The following is a 14,955-nucleotide window of genomic DNA, read 5'->3' as shown; positions in this document are numbered from 1 at the left end:
GTCTTTATACAGGGACAGAATGTTATCAAGGAGAGGACCAGACAGATCTCCCCCTCTCACTTACTCGAGTGAGCACGGCAACAAGAACCACAAGCAATTGCAGGGATAATGCTCAGCTAAAATGGAATGAAATGCATCTTTTAAATATAGATATTGTTGGTACCGGTATTTGAATTTGAAGCTACCAGTATTTTTGGCTCTGTACTTTCTAGATTCCTAGTTGGACACAATACTACTACTATTACTACTACTACTACAACAACAACCAATTTATTATTTATATCCCGTTCATCTGGCTGGGTTTCCCCAGTCACTTTGGGTGGCTCCCAACAGAAGTTGTACATTATCACTCATTTTAATATGATCTCACACTTTTGGAGTAATAAACAGATACATAGACATGCAAGAACCAATAACAAAATTATCCTAAAATACAATTATTTGTTTGTTAATCCCCATTTTACTAGTGGTTGGGTTGAACAGACCATTTTCAGTGTATTTTCCTCTCAGTTCACTGACTTACCAAGTGATGACTGATGCTTAGGAGGAAAGGAAATGTATCAAGCTTGTTGTGATCAACAGAATTGCAGTAAGTAGGCCAAGAACTCAAAAAAACTTTCCTTCCCACAAACCTCATAATTCAACATGAAATACAAATCCTTTTACATTTCTTCACAGCAGTGACATGGTCCAAGACTTACATAAATCTCATCAATGAAATGTCTATCAATTCTGCATTTTCCCCAGACCCTCAATATGGGCTGTAGCAAGATCTTTATTCACCTGTTGAGCATCTCACACATCTGAAATAGAACTCTGTCTGGATAGTGAAAACTCTCTATGTCCACATAAAAAGCATTTCAATTAATGCACCATCATCACTTGATATGCCTCATATAAACCCACTTATTAAAACCACTGCTGCCAAGATGTTTTTTTCTTCCTGAAGTGCTACTGCACAAGACCCACTTGACTTTATAGCACTGTAACTTGGTTCACCATCTTCCATCTTTACCCTTGAACCTTCTCTTGCGCTACCTTACCATCTCATACATTACTGGAATGCTGACTCCCATTGCCGTTCTTCTTATAACCCTAACATTCCACTACAGTGGTACCTCTACTTACGAATAACTCTACTTACGAATGTTTCTACATACGAATGGAGCTCCGTCTGCCATCTTGGATGCAGTTTAGATAGGATTTTTTCTACTTACCAATTTTTAGATAGGGTTGCTTCTACTTACGAATTTTTTCTCCCAATGCATTCCCAAGGGATTCGACTTACAATTTTTTCAACTTACGAATGTGCGTTCAGAACGCATTAAATTCGTAAGTAGAGGTACCATTGTACTTCAGACTTTATAATGACAACTCCAAGCCTGAGAAGTCTAAATGAATGTATGCCACCTTTAAAGAGCTTCAGTGAGAGCCTTGAAGACCCAGGATATGCAACCATCCAGCTTTCTACTCTTCCACAGCAACAGCAATTATGCTTCTCTTCAAACCAAATTGGGATCATCATCTTCCTTGGCTTGATGATTCTAACTCTACAAGTCACCCCTCAAGTTCTTTGCACAGCATCAGAGCAGATAAATACAACTGTGTATCCCCATCACATGTGTTGGGAATTTGGTATTAACAGCCCATAAACTTGTATTGTTTAGAAAAACTAATAAGCATAATATCACTTGACCTCCAAATCTTCCAGAGTAGCCCTCTCAGATTGAGTTCCTCTTGCCTAAAATCCACAATACTTAAGAATGAATTCTTCTGCAATATCAGCAAAGAGATAGATATATTTTGATGAACACCAGTTCGTTTATGGGAGAAATAGGTCTCATAGATGATGCCATAGCCACAGCTTATCAACTTGCAGCGGGTCATCTGGAGAGACCGGGGAATTATGTCACAATGCTGTTTATTGATTATAGCTCGGCTTTTAATACCACCCTTCCAGACATTCTTATTAAAAAGCTGGTGGACCTGGACCTTTCCTCTACCATCTGTGATTGGATTAAAGACTTTCTGAGGGATCGCACACAAATAGTGAGGATTGGACCTGTTACATCTACTTCTCTGAAGCTCAACACCGGCACCCCACAGGGATGTGTGCCGAGTCCCTACCTGTACTCGTTGTATACATATGACTGTATTTCATCCAATCCATCCACTGTAATTTAACTTTGCAGATGATACCACCATAATAGGTCTAATTACAGGTGGATGAATCAGCGGATAGGGAGGAGGTTCAAAAAGTCTCGACATGGTGCCTAGAGAACAACTTGCACCTAAATATCAGTACAGTAAGACAAAGGAGATGGTGTTGGACTTTTGGAGGAAGAGGGGAACTAGCCATGTTGCATATCGGGGGGGAGGGGGGCTGTGTGCAGAGAGTCTCTTCCTTTAAATTCCTGGGAGTTTATCTTAGTGAAGACCTCACTTGGAAAATCAATACAACCCAGGTCGTTAAGGAAGGCCCAACAGAGACTCCATTTCCTCAGGGTCTTGCGTAAGAACAAAGTCAAACAAAAATTGATGATCTCTTTCTACCGGTCAACAATAGAAAGTGTCCTTTCATACTGCATTACAGTGTGGTACACTGGTTTGACAGCCACGGACAGGAAGTCCCTACAGAGGGCTGTCCCCTGAGTTCGCTAGATGACATCGCAGGAGACTGTTAGGAAAATTCTCAGGGACAACTCACACCCCGGCCAGCACCTCTTAAATCTCCTATCTTCGGGCAGGAGATACAGAAGTACAGTCAGCCGCACCAACAGGTTAAAGAACAGTTTTTATCCATGGGCTGTTGGGCTGCTGAATGGAAAAAAAATAGTGGTGCAATTGACTTCCGACAAGCACACAAAGTGCGAACAAGACTGAGTGCATGCATGTGGGGGGGGGGGCTCGTTTAATTTCACTGCACACAGGTGCTGTAGTGAGAGAATAAAGGTTTATTATTATTATTATTAGTATCTGCAATATCAGCAAAGAGATAGTTAGACTCCTGCCTGTTTCTGCTTATGGCTCTTTCCTGAAAAATGTATGCAGATTTCACTTTGTGACCTAATGATTTTCACATATGTTCCACTATGTGAAATTGGGCTCCAAACTGGGCTAATTCCACTCTTTTACGTTATGTACTCCACTGCCAATCCCTTGAATCCTTATTTTTTTGCTGTACAACGTGTTAACATCATATGCAAAGCACAAGAGTCTCCATGGAGCCATCAAAAGAGGTAAGTGAGGCAAAGCAATTTTTATTTGTATTTTAGAGGGACGCACTGCAGCCTTAAAGTACAGAGAATGTCTTTTCAGCTTCACTAAAGGAGTCTGGTGAAATGCTTTAAGAAAACTAGCTGCTCTGTTTATCTTTTTCAAAATTCACTCCTAAGTGCAGGAGGAAAAGGTCCCATTTGTCTCTTCATAGATGAATTTCATGGTACTTTTAAAAAAATCCACCAAAACAGTCCAAAAATATCTCTAATATGAGTTTGAAGTTTTTCTTTCCATGGTCACCAAGTTCTCGTCAACTGTACAAGAGATTCAGATTCCACCTCCCAGCCGTTACAGTGAGCCTTCTTACATCATGTGTTTGGAAAGGAGATTTTTCAACAGAGGAAGTGAAGCGCTAAGCTGCTCCATCCAAGACTACACGGATCAGTGATCCTCAGCAGCATACAGACCACTGCTGTGACATCACACTTTCCACAATGTGGCTCCAAAAGATGTACATACCAAACAAGATCTGGATTCTCAGTCTTTGTTTAGCTGTTCTGAGATATTATTCCACTCTCTCTTCATCTGCGGAAGAATTGTGAGCCTTTTAAAAAAAATTATTTTGAAAAAATAAGGAGAAACCAGGTAGTCGCTCTGACAGAACATTATTTCATCAATTTCATCAGTCAATGTCTTAGCAAAAATGGAGGGTTAAATAAGGAAAACTGGTTTGCTGTGTGTTAGTCAGGGCTTCCATCACCTAACTAAGAACTCATTGAGGAAGGAAAATGTAAAAATTTTCCATTGCTGTAACACTACAACTTAATAGCTGACCAGAGTATAGCTAGTGACACAAGGCGGAGAAGAACTTAACAGCATGAGAAATACTTAGGAAAAACAAAATAAAGTATATAACATATGCATATACTCCAACATCCTGGCTTCATATTCCAAACTCTCATCAAATAGTCCAAATGATCCAGTTATATCTGCCTAATTAAAAGGGTGTGGCAGAAGACAAAGAAAATAGGAGAACTATTATCCTATATTTCTCAAGGAGCTGTACTTCCTGGTCACATCTGTGGCTCTATGTGGTTTGGGTTTCTACCATATGCAGCAAGGACCTCTTCCAACATTTCCCTTTGTTACATGTGCCATTTGGTAAAAAGTCAGAGATCTTGTTGGAAGAGTTTTCTTCTCATGCTAGCATTGCTCCTATTCCCAAGAGGAGTATTAAGAGCATTGCAAGCAAACATGCCATGTGTTCCTCCTATGAGCCTTTGGTTTTCTGATATTATTGGTGGAAGTGCTTTTAAATCTCAGAAAACTGAATTATGACATTATGGCCAGGTTTAGACTTTCCACTTCCTGCCAGGTGGGAAGGGGGCACATGGAGTGAGCTGGGCACAATGCCTCAAAACATAGGAAGGGAATGGGATATTCCCCCACCCCAGCTCAAAAAAATTACTTGTACTGAGAAGTCAAATCTTAGCCCTTCAAGTTGAAAACAAATTCTGTTCACAACAGCTGTGGTAATAAAAATTTTCGCTTCATCACATGGTAAACAGATATACAAGTCACATTAAAACATTATAACCAGAGTACCAGGTGGAACATGTGGATCATTTCATGGCCTAAGGCAGCAATGAGAAACCTATGACCCTGCAAATGTTGTAGGACTTCAGTTCCCATCATTCCCAGCCATCATGGCCATTGATAAGATATGATAAGAGAAGGAGTTCAGCAACAGCTAGAGGGCTACAGGTTTCCTACTGCTGGCATAAGGTGACCTGGAATTTTCTCAAATTTACTGAGGATCCAACAGTATAAGCTCCATTGATTTACAATATATATAAAAAAACCAGGACATTTTATACTACCGGTACAGGTGTCACTATCGTTCACTCACCATTGTAAGAAATTCAACTGTTTTAAAAAGTAAAGAGTTAGCCTCATTTTCCATTATGAAAAAGATTGTTTGTCCCAGAGTACTTCATTTGTAATGAAAATAAGTTTCAACATACAATAGATACGTCTTGGCAAAGTTTGGGATCAGAATGCCAATATGCTAACAATCACAAACTGCTTCTTTAGCTTCTTCACACTAACTCTTTCCACCCTCTCAACTAGTTGTCAGTTATGCATTTTCCTATGTTTTCCACTTGCATTACAGATGTTACACCAAATGACTTGCTATGGAATTACTGAAATGGCCAGGACTTCCAGGAATCTCCTTGGGAAGATGGCCTGCATTGTATATTATGATGACTTCAACAGGTTTATGAACCACTTTAATAATAAAATAAAATAAAATGGAAGCACTCAATGTTACAAAGGCACACAGAGAGCAAGACAGCAATAGAGAGTGCTAACATGTCTGCAAATGAAAGCTATTTCTACAGAAGACTTAAACCAAAGATAGACAGCACTGGGCAGCCAATGAACAGAATTCAGTATAGCTTCCAGACCCTCTTCATCAGGGGTCCCCAGACTTACCGTGCGGTGGGCCGGAGGGCAGGGGAGTGCGCGCGCAGCGGGCCGGAGGGCAGGGGAGTGCGCGTCCGTGCGCATGCGCACACGCACACGGGCGGGGAAAAAATCGCCAAAAAACGCTTGTGCGCATGCGTATGGGCCTCCCCCGACCCGGAAGTGCACCAGAAATGACCTCTTCCGGGTCGGGAGAGGCCCATACGCATGCGCACAAAGGATTTTCGGCGATTTTTTGCCGATTTTTTTAGATCGTCGCTGCGCCGCGCGCCGTGAGAGCGGGCGGCGGCAGCGGGGGTCGTCGCGGGCCGGATTGGAAGGCCGATTGGGCCGCATCTGGCCCGGGGGCCGTAGTTTGGAGACCCCTGCTCTTCATAGTTCCCAGAGATATTTGTATCTTCCTTTTCCTGTATCATTACCAGAGTAAAACTAATTGGAAAAATTATAATTATTTTCATAAATACAAACAGAACAATGTACCCATTCAAGTAGTATACTGTAGTATGTTCATAGAACTGTTTCAGTCCCAAGAGTTGGGCTTTCCCTTTACAGATCTTGGCATTAATTGCATGTATGCAACATTGTAGGTATCTTTAAGAACCACAGATAATGCCTTCAAAAGCCTTACTAGGCAATTTGCTCAGGTGTCTCTCTAAAGTTTACCCTTTTTACAAAGGCTAAGAGGATATCTGAAGGTTACTAGAAGGATCTTATTAGTGAAAAGCTCCACTGCACTTCCGAGCATTCGACTATCTTTTTATATTCCTTCCCTTTAATCTTGCCTCCTCTCCTAAGCCTCTGAAGAAGAGTTGTAGAGAGGACCAAGAGACACAGAGGAACCTTTAGAAATCAATTCAGGCAGCTCCCAAAGAATCATTGCAGCTGCTATCCAATGGAGTCTAACATGGGCAGAGTCATGTGAGAATAATTCCTAAACAAAGTGTCTGGTAAAGCACCACAGGGATGTGTATTGCAACATCACTGAGACCCTTGGAAAATTGCTGTGTTAGAACATGGTTGTCTTTTGTTTGGCATCAGCTTGCTGAGGGTCTACCAGAATTTGTTACATACAACACTGGTACATAATGCACATTTGCTATACTCCAGCCCACACCTGTGACATCATGGCTTATTCTGCTAGGTAGCATGACTTGGGAAATAGGATAAGAATGGCTGTGCACAATATCCTATCTAAACACACAACAAATCTGCAATCAAGCAGAAAATCCCGCAAACTCGAATTAAAGGGAAGAATAGATAAAGGTGAGGAAACCACTTGAGCTGGGTAACAAACAATGCACCATGTCTCCAAATGTATGTACCTTTAATGTATTTTTAAGCAAGACAGCTGAGTGCACATGAAATTAAAAAAATTAAAGAAGGGATTAATGTTTAGAAAAGACAACATTTCTTGGGCAGCTCTGGAACAAGAGCAACTCAAAATGCATCTGGATTGTTTGTTCTGATTCAGTAAGACAGCCAATTCACATTTGTGTTTAAACTGACATGGGGGAGGGTATTTTATTTGCTGTTTTAAAACATTTTTGATTTTTGATTTTGTTTGAAAAACATCGCTTTTATTTTAATTGGAATATTTTGAAACTGTGTTTTACAGTCAGTTGGTGGGATACAAATCCAACAAACCAAACTGTTTTACAAGACTTTTCTCCACTTTGTTACTCAGCACCTGGGATGAATTCCAGAATATATTGAGTCCCCATTGTCTGCTTGCCTATTTGAAACCCTCCCTTGTCTGCATGCCTGTTTGAAAAAGATTTTAACCAGTCAAACTGGGAAGGTCTAATGTATGGCTAAAGGAGAGAGAGAAGACAACTGCCATGAGGTAGCCACCTGAGATTCTAGATTTGAGGAGGCATTTGCATCAGCTGCGTGGGAAAGAGCAAGTAAACTATTTCATTTCAAAGGCAGCTTGTATAGAAAGATATTTCAGCAGATCGTGTCCCATTTTAATTACTAGGAAAGGCACTATTTGCCTTTGGCCAGCTTTGCTAAAGGCTATAATAAGACACCACAATCTTTCACATGAGGAAGTAGCACAATAATGGGCAAGGCAACCACTTAAATAAGAAGTTTAAGATTATGCATAAATATCTGAGAAAATACTTGGATATTAGCTAGTAATGGTGTTTATGCAATGGAGATTACATAATTGTAACAAAATATCTTACAAGAGGGAAGTACTAAAGGCATGAAACAGTGTGAAAAAGTTTGGTTTACATAGGCTCTGGTTTGGGTGGGTTTTTCTTCCCCCCATAAATCTAAAACGTTTTTTACAAAGCTGTTTTACTGATACCTTACACCATGAGAAATGCACAAAAATGGTCAAGAATCCATCCTTTTTGTTACTGTGTTTCAAAAGGATTAAGTCTCTTAGAAGAATTATTAGGCATCTGGAGTGAACGTACAGTATTTATATTACTCGATTTGGGAATAAGGGTATTAAACAAAACAAATAATGGAATTAATATTTCACATTTATTTATGTATTGCTTTTATATCCCACCCTTCCTCCAAGGAGCTTAGGATGGTGTACATGACCTACTTATTCAAATGTTGAATTGTCTTAAAGATGCTGTGCCCAGAGATTGACTGAAACGAACATCAAATCTATTCACTGAAACACTGAAATTCACTCAAGTACAATATAATGGAGAAATAGTAAGTTCAAGAACATATCCATGACTTTACAAGGTCTGGCAGATTGCTAAAATTATAAAATTATTGGCTGCATATAGACATTACACTATAGTTCAGTGAGACAAGAACAAGCTGCAGAAAACCTCTGGATACCATGTTCTCCCCCTGCTTCCCCGCTCTGCTATGGAGTGGAGATTGGATGCTTTTAGTTCCACAGCAACAGTTCAACCACAGTTTACAGTTTGGAATAATGTTAACTATGGTTCCTTTAAATAAGCTAGTTTCATAACTCATGGCACAAAGTTGACTTGTTTCAAACCATAGTTAGCCACATTTTGTCAGATTTTGATAATACAACAACCACAATAGAAGCAAATGCTCCCAAACTCATTCTCACAGTTGCATTGTAGAGCAAATAAGGCAAAGGTTCACTGCAGCTCATTTTATCATACTAAATTGTGATTATCATACTAAATTGTGATTTCCTGGATACAGGAAATCTAATTCTATTTTCAGTACTATGATACTTTCTTATATTTCATTTTAAGTTCTTATATTTATTTATTTTAAAGTTTATTTCATTTCTTCATTATAGAACACTTATTTGTACTAATTGTGTTAATAGCTTTTCCTTATACATAATTGCATGATCCTTATCTACTAAAAAGGTCTACTAAAAAGGTTTAGTAGATCCTTATCTACTAAAACAGATTTATCTATCTGTTAAATGAATAATTTAAAGCAAAATTTAAAACTACAGTAATACCTTTATTTTCTCATGAATATGCCGCAGTGAGTCTGCAGTCCCCATATCGGCATCATCAGTAATACATACAATATCAAGCTTCAGCTTCGTCTCCAAGTTTAGCACTTTCTGTACTTCTTTTGTTGTAACCACAATGACTTCTAAAGTGCAGAAGAAAATGTCATATGAGTACAACTATGAAAAGTTATATTATTATTATGCTCATCTACTGAACTGAATATGAATCAATCAAAGCTAGTCCCCCCCCCCCAAGAAATGACAGACCAGCTGCTATTGTGGGAAATCTAGAAAACCTGCTTTTTACTGACTAAAAATGATCTGCAGTAGAATATGTAAATAATTAAAATTTTCTGGAGTTAAGTATTTTATGACACTACTTTTATATTTGTGACACAGGAGCCTTGCAGACAATAGTCTCACCTAAAGGAGCTCACAAAGTATAAGAAAGTTAACGAAAATATAAGGAGAACATGAAGAAATAGTAGCACCTCTGCTCAGTGTGGCATTCCATGGACTCAAATGGGCAGCTCAATATTTACATGAATAGATCATGTTTGAAACATGTGACTTTATAGGTACGTAAGAACACTTCACTATGAAGAGTATCTAGAATGCTTAGTTTGGATGTGGGAAATACATCCAACTATTCCATTAGGCTATTAATCGCATACCCTGGGTAAACCATCAACTCTCAGGGCCACTTGTTAGGGGTGGCAAAACATATTGGGTAAGTTTGGCCAATGTCAGATCTCTGGCAAGAGTACCTGTATGAGAGGAGCAATTGAAGAACATCTGTTTCCCAGTACCCCACTTTGCAGCTATCACATTTCAGGAGAGCAGGGCCAGGAGCCAGATCACATCATCACTGTTTAATACCATAAGTAGTACCTGGTATTCCAGATTTACTATTGCAGAATCAGTAATCTACCTATAAATCCAATTTTACTACTGTGAATTGCCCTGAGAACTATTAGGGCAGAAAAGCAGTATACAAACAATTTACTACTTGAAAGCTATACCTGGAAAATGTTACCTATGTACTTGGAAGAAAGGTACTGTACTTTAAACTAACTGCAAGCCACAATCTGGTGAATCATATTAAAATGAACCAAACTATTCTAGAGAAATCCAGACTCCGCATAGCTGCCCCATATTAAATAGCCTCTTGAGAGACACAATGCCATCTCTCTTTTCTTTCTGACATTATGTGTAATTTGTTCACACTACAAGCCATCTTATTATAGGCATTCTGCAATGTTTGTTGCTGACCTTCAAAACCAACTTGTTCCAGCAGATTGAGCGGATACCATATTAAGGGTTTATTGCCAATAGGTAAGAGTGCTTTAGGGATGCTTGAGGTCAGATCCATCATGCGGGATCCACCCCCAACCGCCATCACTACTGCTTGAAACTCCATGGCAAAGATCTGGAAAGACAAATTACAGATCTAGAAACAGAATCAGCAAATAGGCAATCTCCTAGGGAAGAAAAGGCAGAGCTAGTGTCACCCTGAGGTAACTGTCCCTGAACTTATCTACAGGCTTCTGCATTGCCTTGGAGCACAACCATCACCCCAATCTCTTATTTACGGAGCGCGAGACAATTAACACACTCCCAACCAGGCTACGTTGCTTCCAAAGGATGCCTACCTCAGAGCTGAACTCAAAATTTGCAACACAATGATCCAGTTTATAAAATCAGAGGCGCCAGAGTTGAATCTTCTGGGACTGGGCAGGCTGTGGTAGGTAACTCAGGGGAAACTCGAGGGAAACACACTCTTCATATGCCCAGAGGCTTTCCCTTTATTGCTTCATGCTGAATTTTACTTTTACTTTGTGTTTACAGTACAGTACTTGCCTTACTCGGTTGGCCTGGCGAGGGCTAGAAATTCAGGAAAACAAGCCAAAAGCGTCCCACAACTGAGCTCTGGTATTAAAGCCTGTTTGCTGCGCCCACGGACTTCAGCCCCCGGCCTCAAAAGCAAACGAGGCGGGATTTGATGTCCCCTGGCAACTTCGGCCTTTTTTATTATGCTGGGTAGCTTGAAGATGGCCGAGGTCCCCCTTGCCCAGTCACAGCGAAGAAACCCCCGGTGGACTCGCCGGGGCTTCGCAGCTCAGCACACCCCTCACCTTGTCACCTGGAAACCAAAGGCTGCCGGTTAGTCCCCTGTCAGAGTGACAAGGAACCAATCGCAGTGACTTCCCCTTCCTTCAGGGTTGCTTCCGCGCCTGCGCCGCCACAACGTGCATAAGGCTCGCGCCAGCGTGTTTACTCGCGGAGCGAATCGATGAACAACCCCGAGGAAGAGCGCCGAACAACCAATCTTCCTCCTTGAGGGCGGGGAAAATAAGCCGGGCGCGAAGAGCACCGAGCTATCGATTCCCGCAGGGGCAGCAACGTCGATCTGCCGATTTCCTAGGAGCGCCTTTCTGAAGCTCATTCGGATAGGAGCCCATTCCCAGCTGCTCGAGGGAGGGGGAGGCGGGTGGGGTGGCTTGCTGCCTCTTGCTGCCGAAGTATAACTCCCGAAGAATAAAATATCGACCGTTTCTCGTTGGGGAACCTGCCCCCCTGCCAAACTGCAGCCCCCCCCCCCACAGCCGCAGAGCAACATAGCCTGCGATGGTCAGGGATAATGGGAGTTGTAGTCCAGGAACATCTGGGCTGAGTAAAGGCGGATTCGAATGGGACAAGTCAATCCGCACAACCTGGCGCGGATTTATCTCTCTCTGTATGTGTTGCTTGCCGTTGACTACTTCTGCCTGATGGGAAGCAGTGAAACTTGAAATCTCACGTTGTTTCAGCTTAGAATATCTGCCAATACAGATACTACTGGGTTTTGTCTAAATTGGCTCTGGAAGACATGCATGTTTCTGAAATTTGAGCTTTATTCCGGCTAGTGGTAACCGAGGTTCAATATAAACACAGCTGCCACGGGTTTAGTGACAGATGCAAATCCAGGGTTGTGGAAAGTTTCCAGCCTTTCTGCAGAGAAACACTGAAATATCAGAGAAGGTTTAAAAACCAATCTGTTGGCTGCTCACTATTACCATCTCCAGAAATTGAGGTGAAAAATAAGATTCATCTTCAGCTACCGTTTCATTGTTTTGTTTTGTTGTTTTGTTTTTTGCATCAGTCCATGTACAGAAGGCTTCAAGATGCTGGAGAAGATAGCAAAATTAGAAAAAAGGAAGCATATACACATTGACTCTAAAACAAAGAGTAACAGCACAATGTAAAAACTATTTTAAAAACTGATACAGGAAACTGTGTAGGTAGCATGCAATATGTCTCTTAGGTATGTGTAGGTTGGATACGAGTAAAATGGAAAGGAGTTATTTTAATGAGGAACAAAAACCACACACCCACACCCCAAAAATCTGGTGGCTAGGCATTATAGGGTACATGCATTGGCTCCCAAAGGATAAGGAGTTTGCCTCATTTCCTTCAGGGGCTCATGAAACCTAGCCTATGAAAGTTCAGAACCAGTTACTACCGTATCTTGGTGCTGCCCTCAACAGTTGGTTGGTTTTTTTTACTTGTACAGCCTAACATGGATAGTTCTGAGTTTCTTCAGTCGCTGAATCATGCCCATACTTTTGTGTTCTTACCTGGAGAGACTATAGATGGATTGTTTAAAGGCTAAAATTAGGCAACAGAGGTAATTTTGAGGGATAGCCTCACATTCTGTAGTTTATTTCCATGTAAATTTTAATATAGCCAATGGAATTACTGTAAATGGGGTTATTTTGTATTTGTAACAGCAGTTTGGGCCTCATTGCTGAATGGTTTCAAGCTGTGGTCCCTGAGTGCCTTCTATATGGGAATGCAGAAGGCTTATATGTTGTTTAGTCGTGTCCGACTCTTCATGACCCCATGGACCAGAGCACGCCAGGCACTCCTGTCTTCCACTGCCTCCCGCAGTTTGGTCAAACTCATGTTTGTAGCTTCAAGAACACTGTCCAACCATCTCGTCCTCTGTCGTCCCCTTCTCCTTGTGCCCTCCATCCTTCCCAACATCAGGGTCTTTTCTAAGGAGTCTTCTCTTCTCATGAGGTGGCCAAAGTATTGGAGCCTCAGCTTCACGATCTGTCCTTCCAGTGAGCACTCAGGGCTGATTTCCTTCAGAATGGATAGGTTTGATCTTCTTGCAGTCCATGGGACTCTCAAGAGTCTCCTCCAGCACCATAATTCAAAAGCATCAATTCTTCGGCAATCAGCCTTCTTTACGGTCCAGCTCTCACTTCCATACATCACTACTGGGAAAACCATAGCTTTAACTATATGGACCTTTGTAGGCAAGGTGATGTCTCTGCTTTTTAAGATGCTGTCTAGGTGTGTCATTGCTTTTCTCCCAGACAAGAAGCAGGCGTCTTTTAATTTCGTGACTGCTGTCACCATCTGCAGTGATCAAATAGCCCAATAAAGTAAAATCTCTCACTGCCTCCATTTCTTCCCCTTCTATTTGCCAGGAGGTGATGGGACCAGTGACCATGATCTTAGTTTTTTTGATGTTGAGCTTCAGACCATATTTTGTGCTCTCCTCTTTCACCCTCATTAAAAGGTTCTTTAATTCCTCCTCACTTTCTGCCATCAAGGTTGTGTCATCTGCATATCTGAGGTTGTTGATATTTCTTCCAGCAATCTTAATTTCGGCTTGGGATTCATCTAGTCCAGCCTTTCGCATGATGAATTCTGCATATAAGTTAAATAAGCAGGGAGACAATATACAACCTTGTCATACTCCTTTCCCAATTTTGAACCAATCAGATTTTCCATATCCAGTTCTAACTGTAGCTTCTTGTCCCACATAGAGATTTCTCAGGAGACAGATGAGGTGATCAGGCACTCCCATTTCTTTAAGAACTTGCCATAGTTTGCTGTGGTCGACACAGTTAAAGGATTTTGCATAGTCAATGAAGCAGAAGTAGACGTTTTTCTGGAACTCTCTAGCTTTCTCCATAATCCAGCGCATGTTTGCTATTTGGTCTCTGGTTCCTCTGCCCCTTCGAAATCCAGCTTGCACTTCTGGGAGTTCTCGGTCCACATACTGCCTAAGCCTGCCTTGTAGAATTTTAAGCATAACCTTGCTAGCGTGTGAAATGAGCGCAATTGTGCAGTAGTTGGAGCATTCTTTGGCACTGCCCTTCTTTGGAATTGGGATGTAGACTGATCTTTTCCAATCCTCTGGCCATTGCTGAGTTTTCCAAACTTGCTGGCATATTGGGTGTAGCACCTTAACAGCAGTATCTTTAAAAATTTTTAATAGTTCAGCTGGAATATCATCACTTCCACTGGCCTTGTTATTAGCAGTGCTTTCTAAGGCCCATTTGACTTCACTCTCCAAGATGTCTGGCTCAAGGTCAGCAACCACACTACCTGGGGTGTACGAGACCTCCATATCTTTCTGGTATAATTCCTCTGTGTATTCTTGCCACCTCTTCTTAAGGTCTTCTGCTTCTGTTAGGTCCTTACCACTTTTGTCCTTTATTATGGTAATATTTGTACGAAATGTTCCTTTCATATCTCCAGTTTTCTTGAACACATCTCTTATATATGCTCTGCAATAATCACTTAATGTTTCCAAAAGTCATAACATAAAAGAAGAGTCAAGCTATAATGTATGAACCAATCAAAAATGTTCTGCTTCTGCTGTTCCTATAGAACTGAATGTTTAAACGAAGAAATTAAAACATATGCAAACATTTTTTTCCATATTGTTAGATGTACATTAACGACAGAACTGACAACTTTTTTAAAAAAATCACCTTGTTTATCTGGGCCAAAATCAGGACTAAAGAACATTTAGGCAGGGCTTGTGC

The 14,955-nt window shown here is 41.0% G+C and overlaps 1 protein-coding gene across 3 annotated transcripts in view; it reads right to left on the bottom strand.

Annotated features, from left to right (window-relative positions):
* The window catches only part of EIF2B3 (eukaryotic translation initiation factor 2B subunit gamma), an 80,843-nt gene extending 68,973 nt beyond the window's left edge, over nucleotides 1-11,870 (bottom strand). The window contains exons 1-3 of one of the 3 annotated variants that reach the window (XM_035121471.3): nucleotides 10,988-11,870; nucleotides 10,400-10,556; nucleotides 9,131-9,270 (exon numbers count right to left, since the gene is read on the bottom strand). In XM_035121471.3, the coding sequence (XP_034977362.1) occupies nucleotides 9,131-9,270; nucleotides 10,400-10,547 (288 nt within the window). In that variant the 5' untranslated portion in view covers nucleotides 10,548-10,556; nucleotides 10,988-11,870. Of the gene's footprint in view, nucleotides 1-9,130; nucleotides 9,271-10,399; nucleotides 10,557-10,779 lie in introns of all 3 variants that reach the window. The other 2 variants (XM_035121470.3, XM_088673249.1) reach the window with 2 other exon arrangements.
* Between the last annotated feature and the right edge of the window lie 3,085 nt (nucleotides 11,871-14,955).

The sequence above is a fragment of the Zootoca vivipara genome, chromosome 7, assembly GCF_965207765.1.
Source record: "Zootoca vivipara chromosome 7, rZooViv2.hap1.1, whole genome shotgun sequence".
NCBI classification, from domain to species: domain Eukaryota; kingdom Metazoa; phylum Chordata; class Lepidosauria; order Squamata; family Lacertidae; genus Zootoca; species Zootoca vivipara.
Note: the sequence above shows the minus strand (reverse complement) of the source record. Positions and strands in the feature narration are given on the sequence as shown.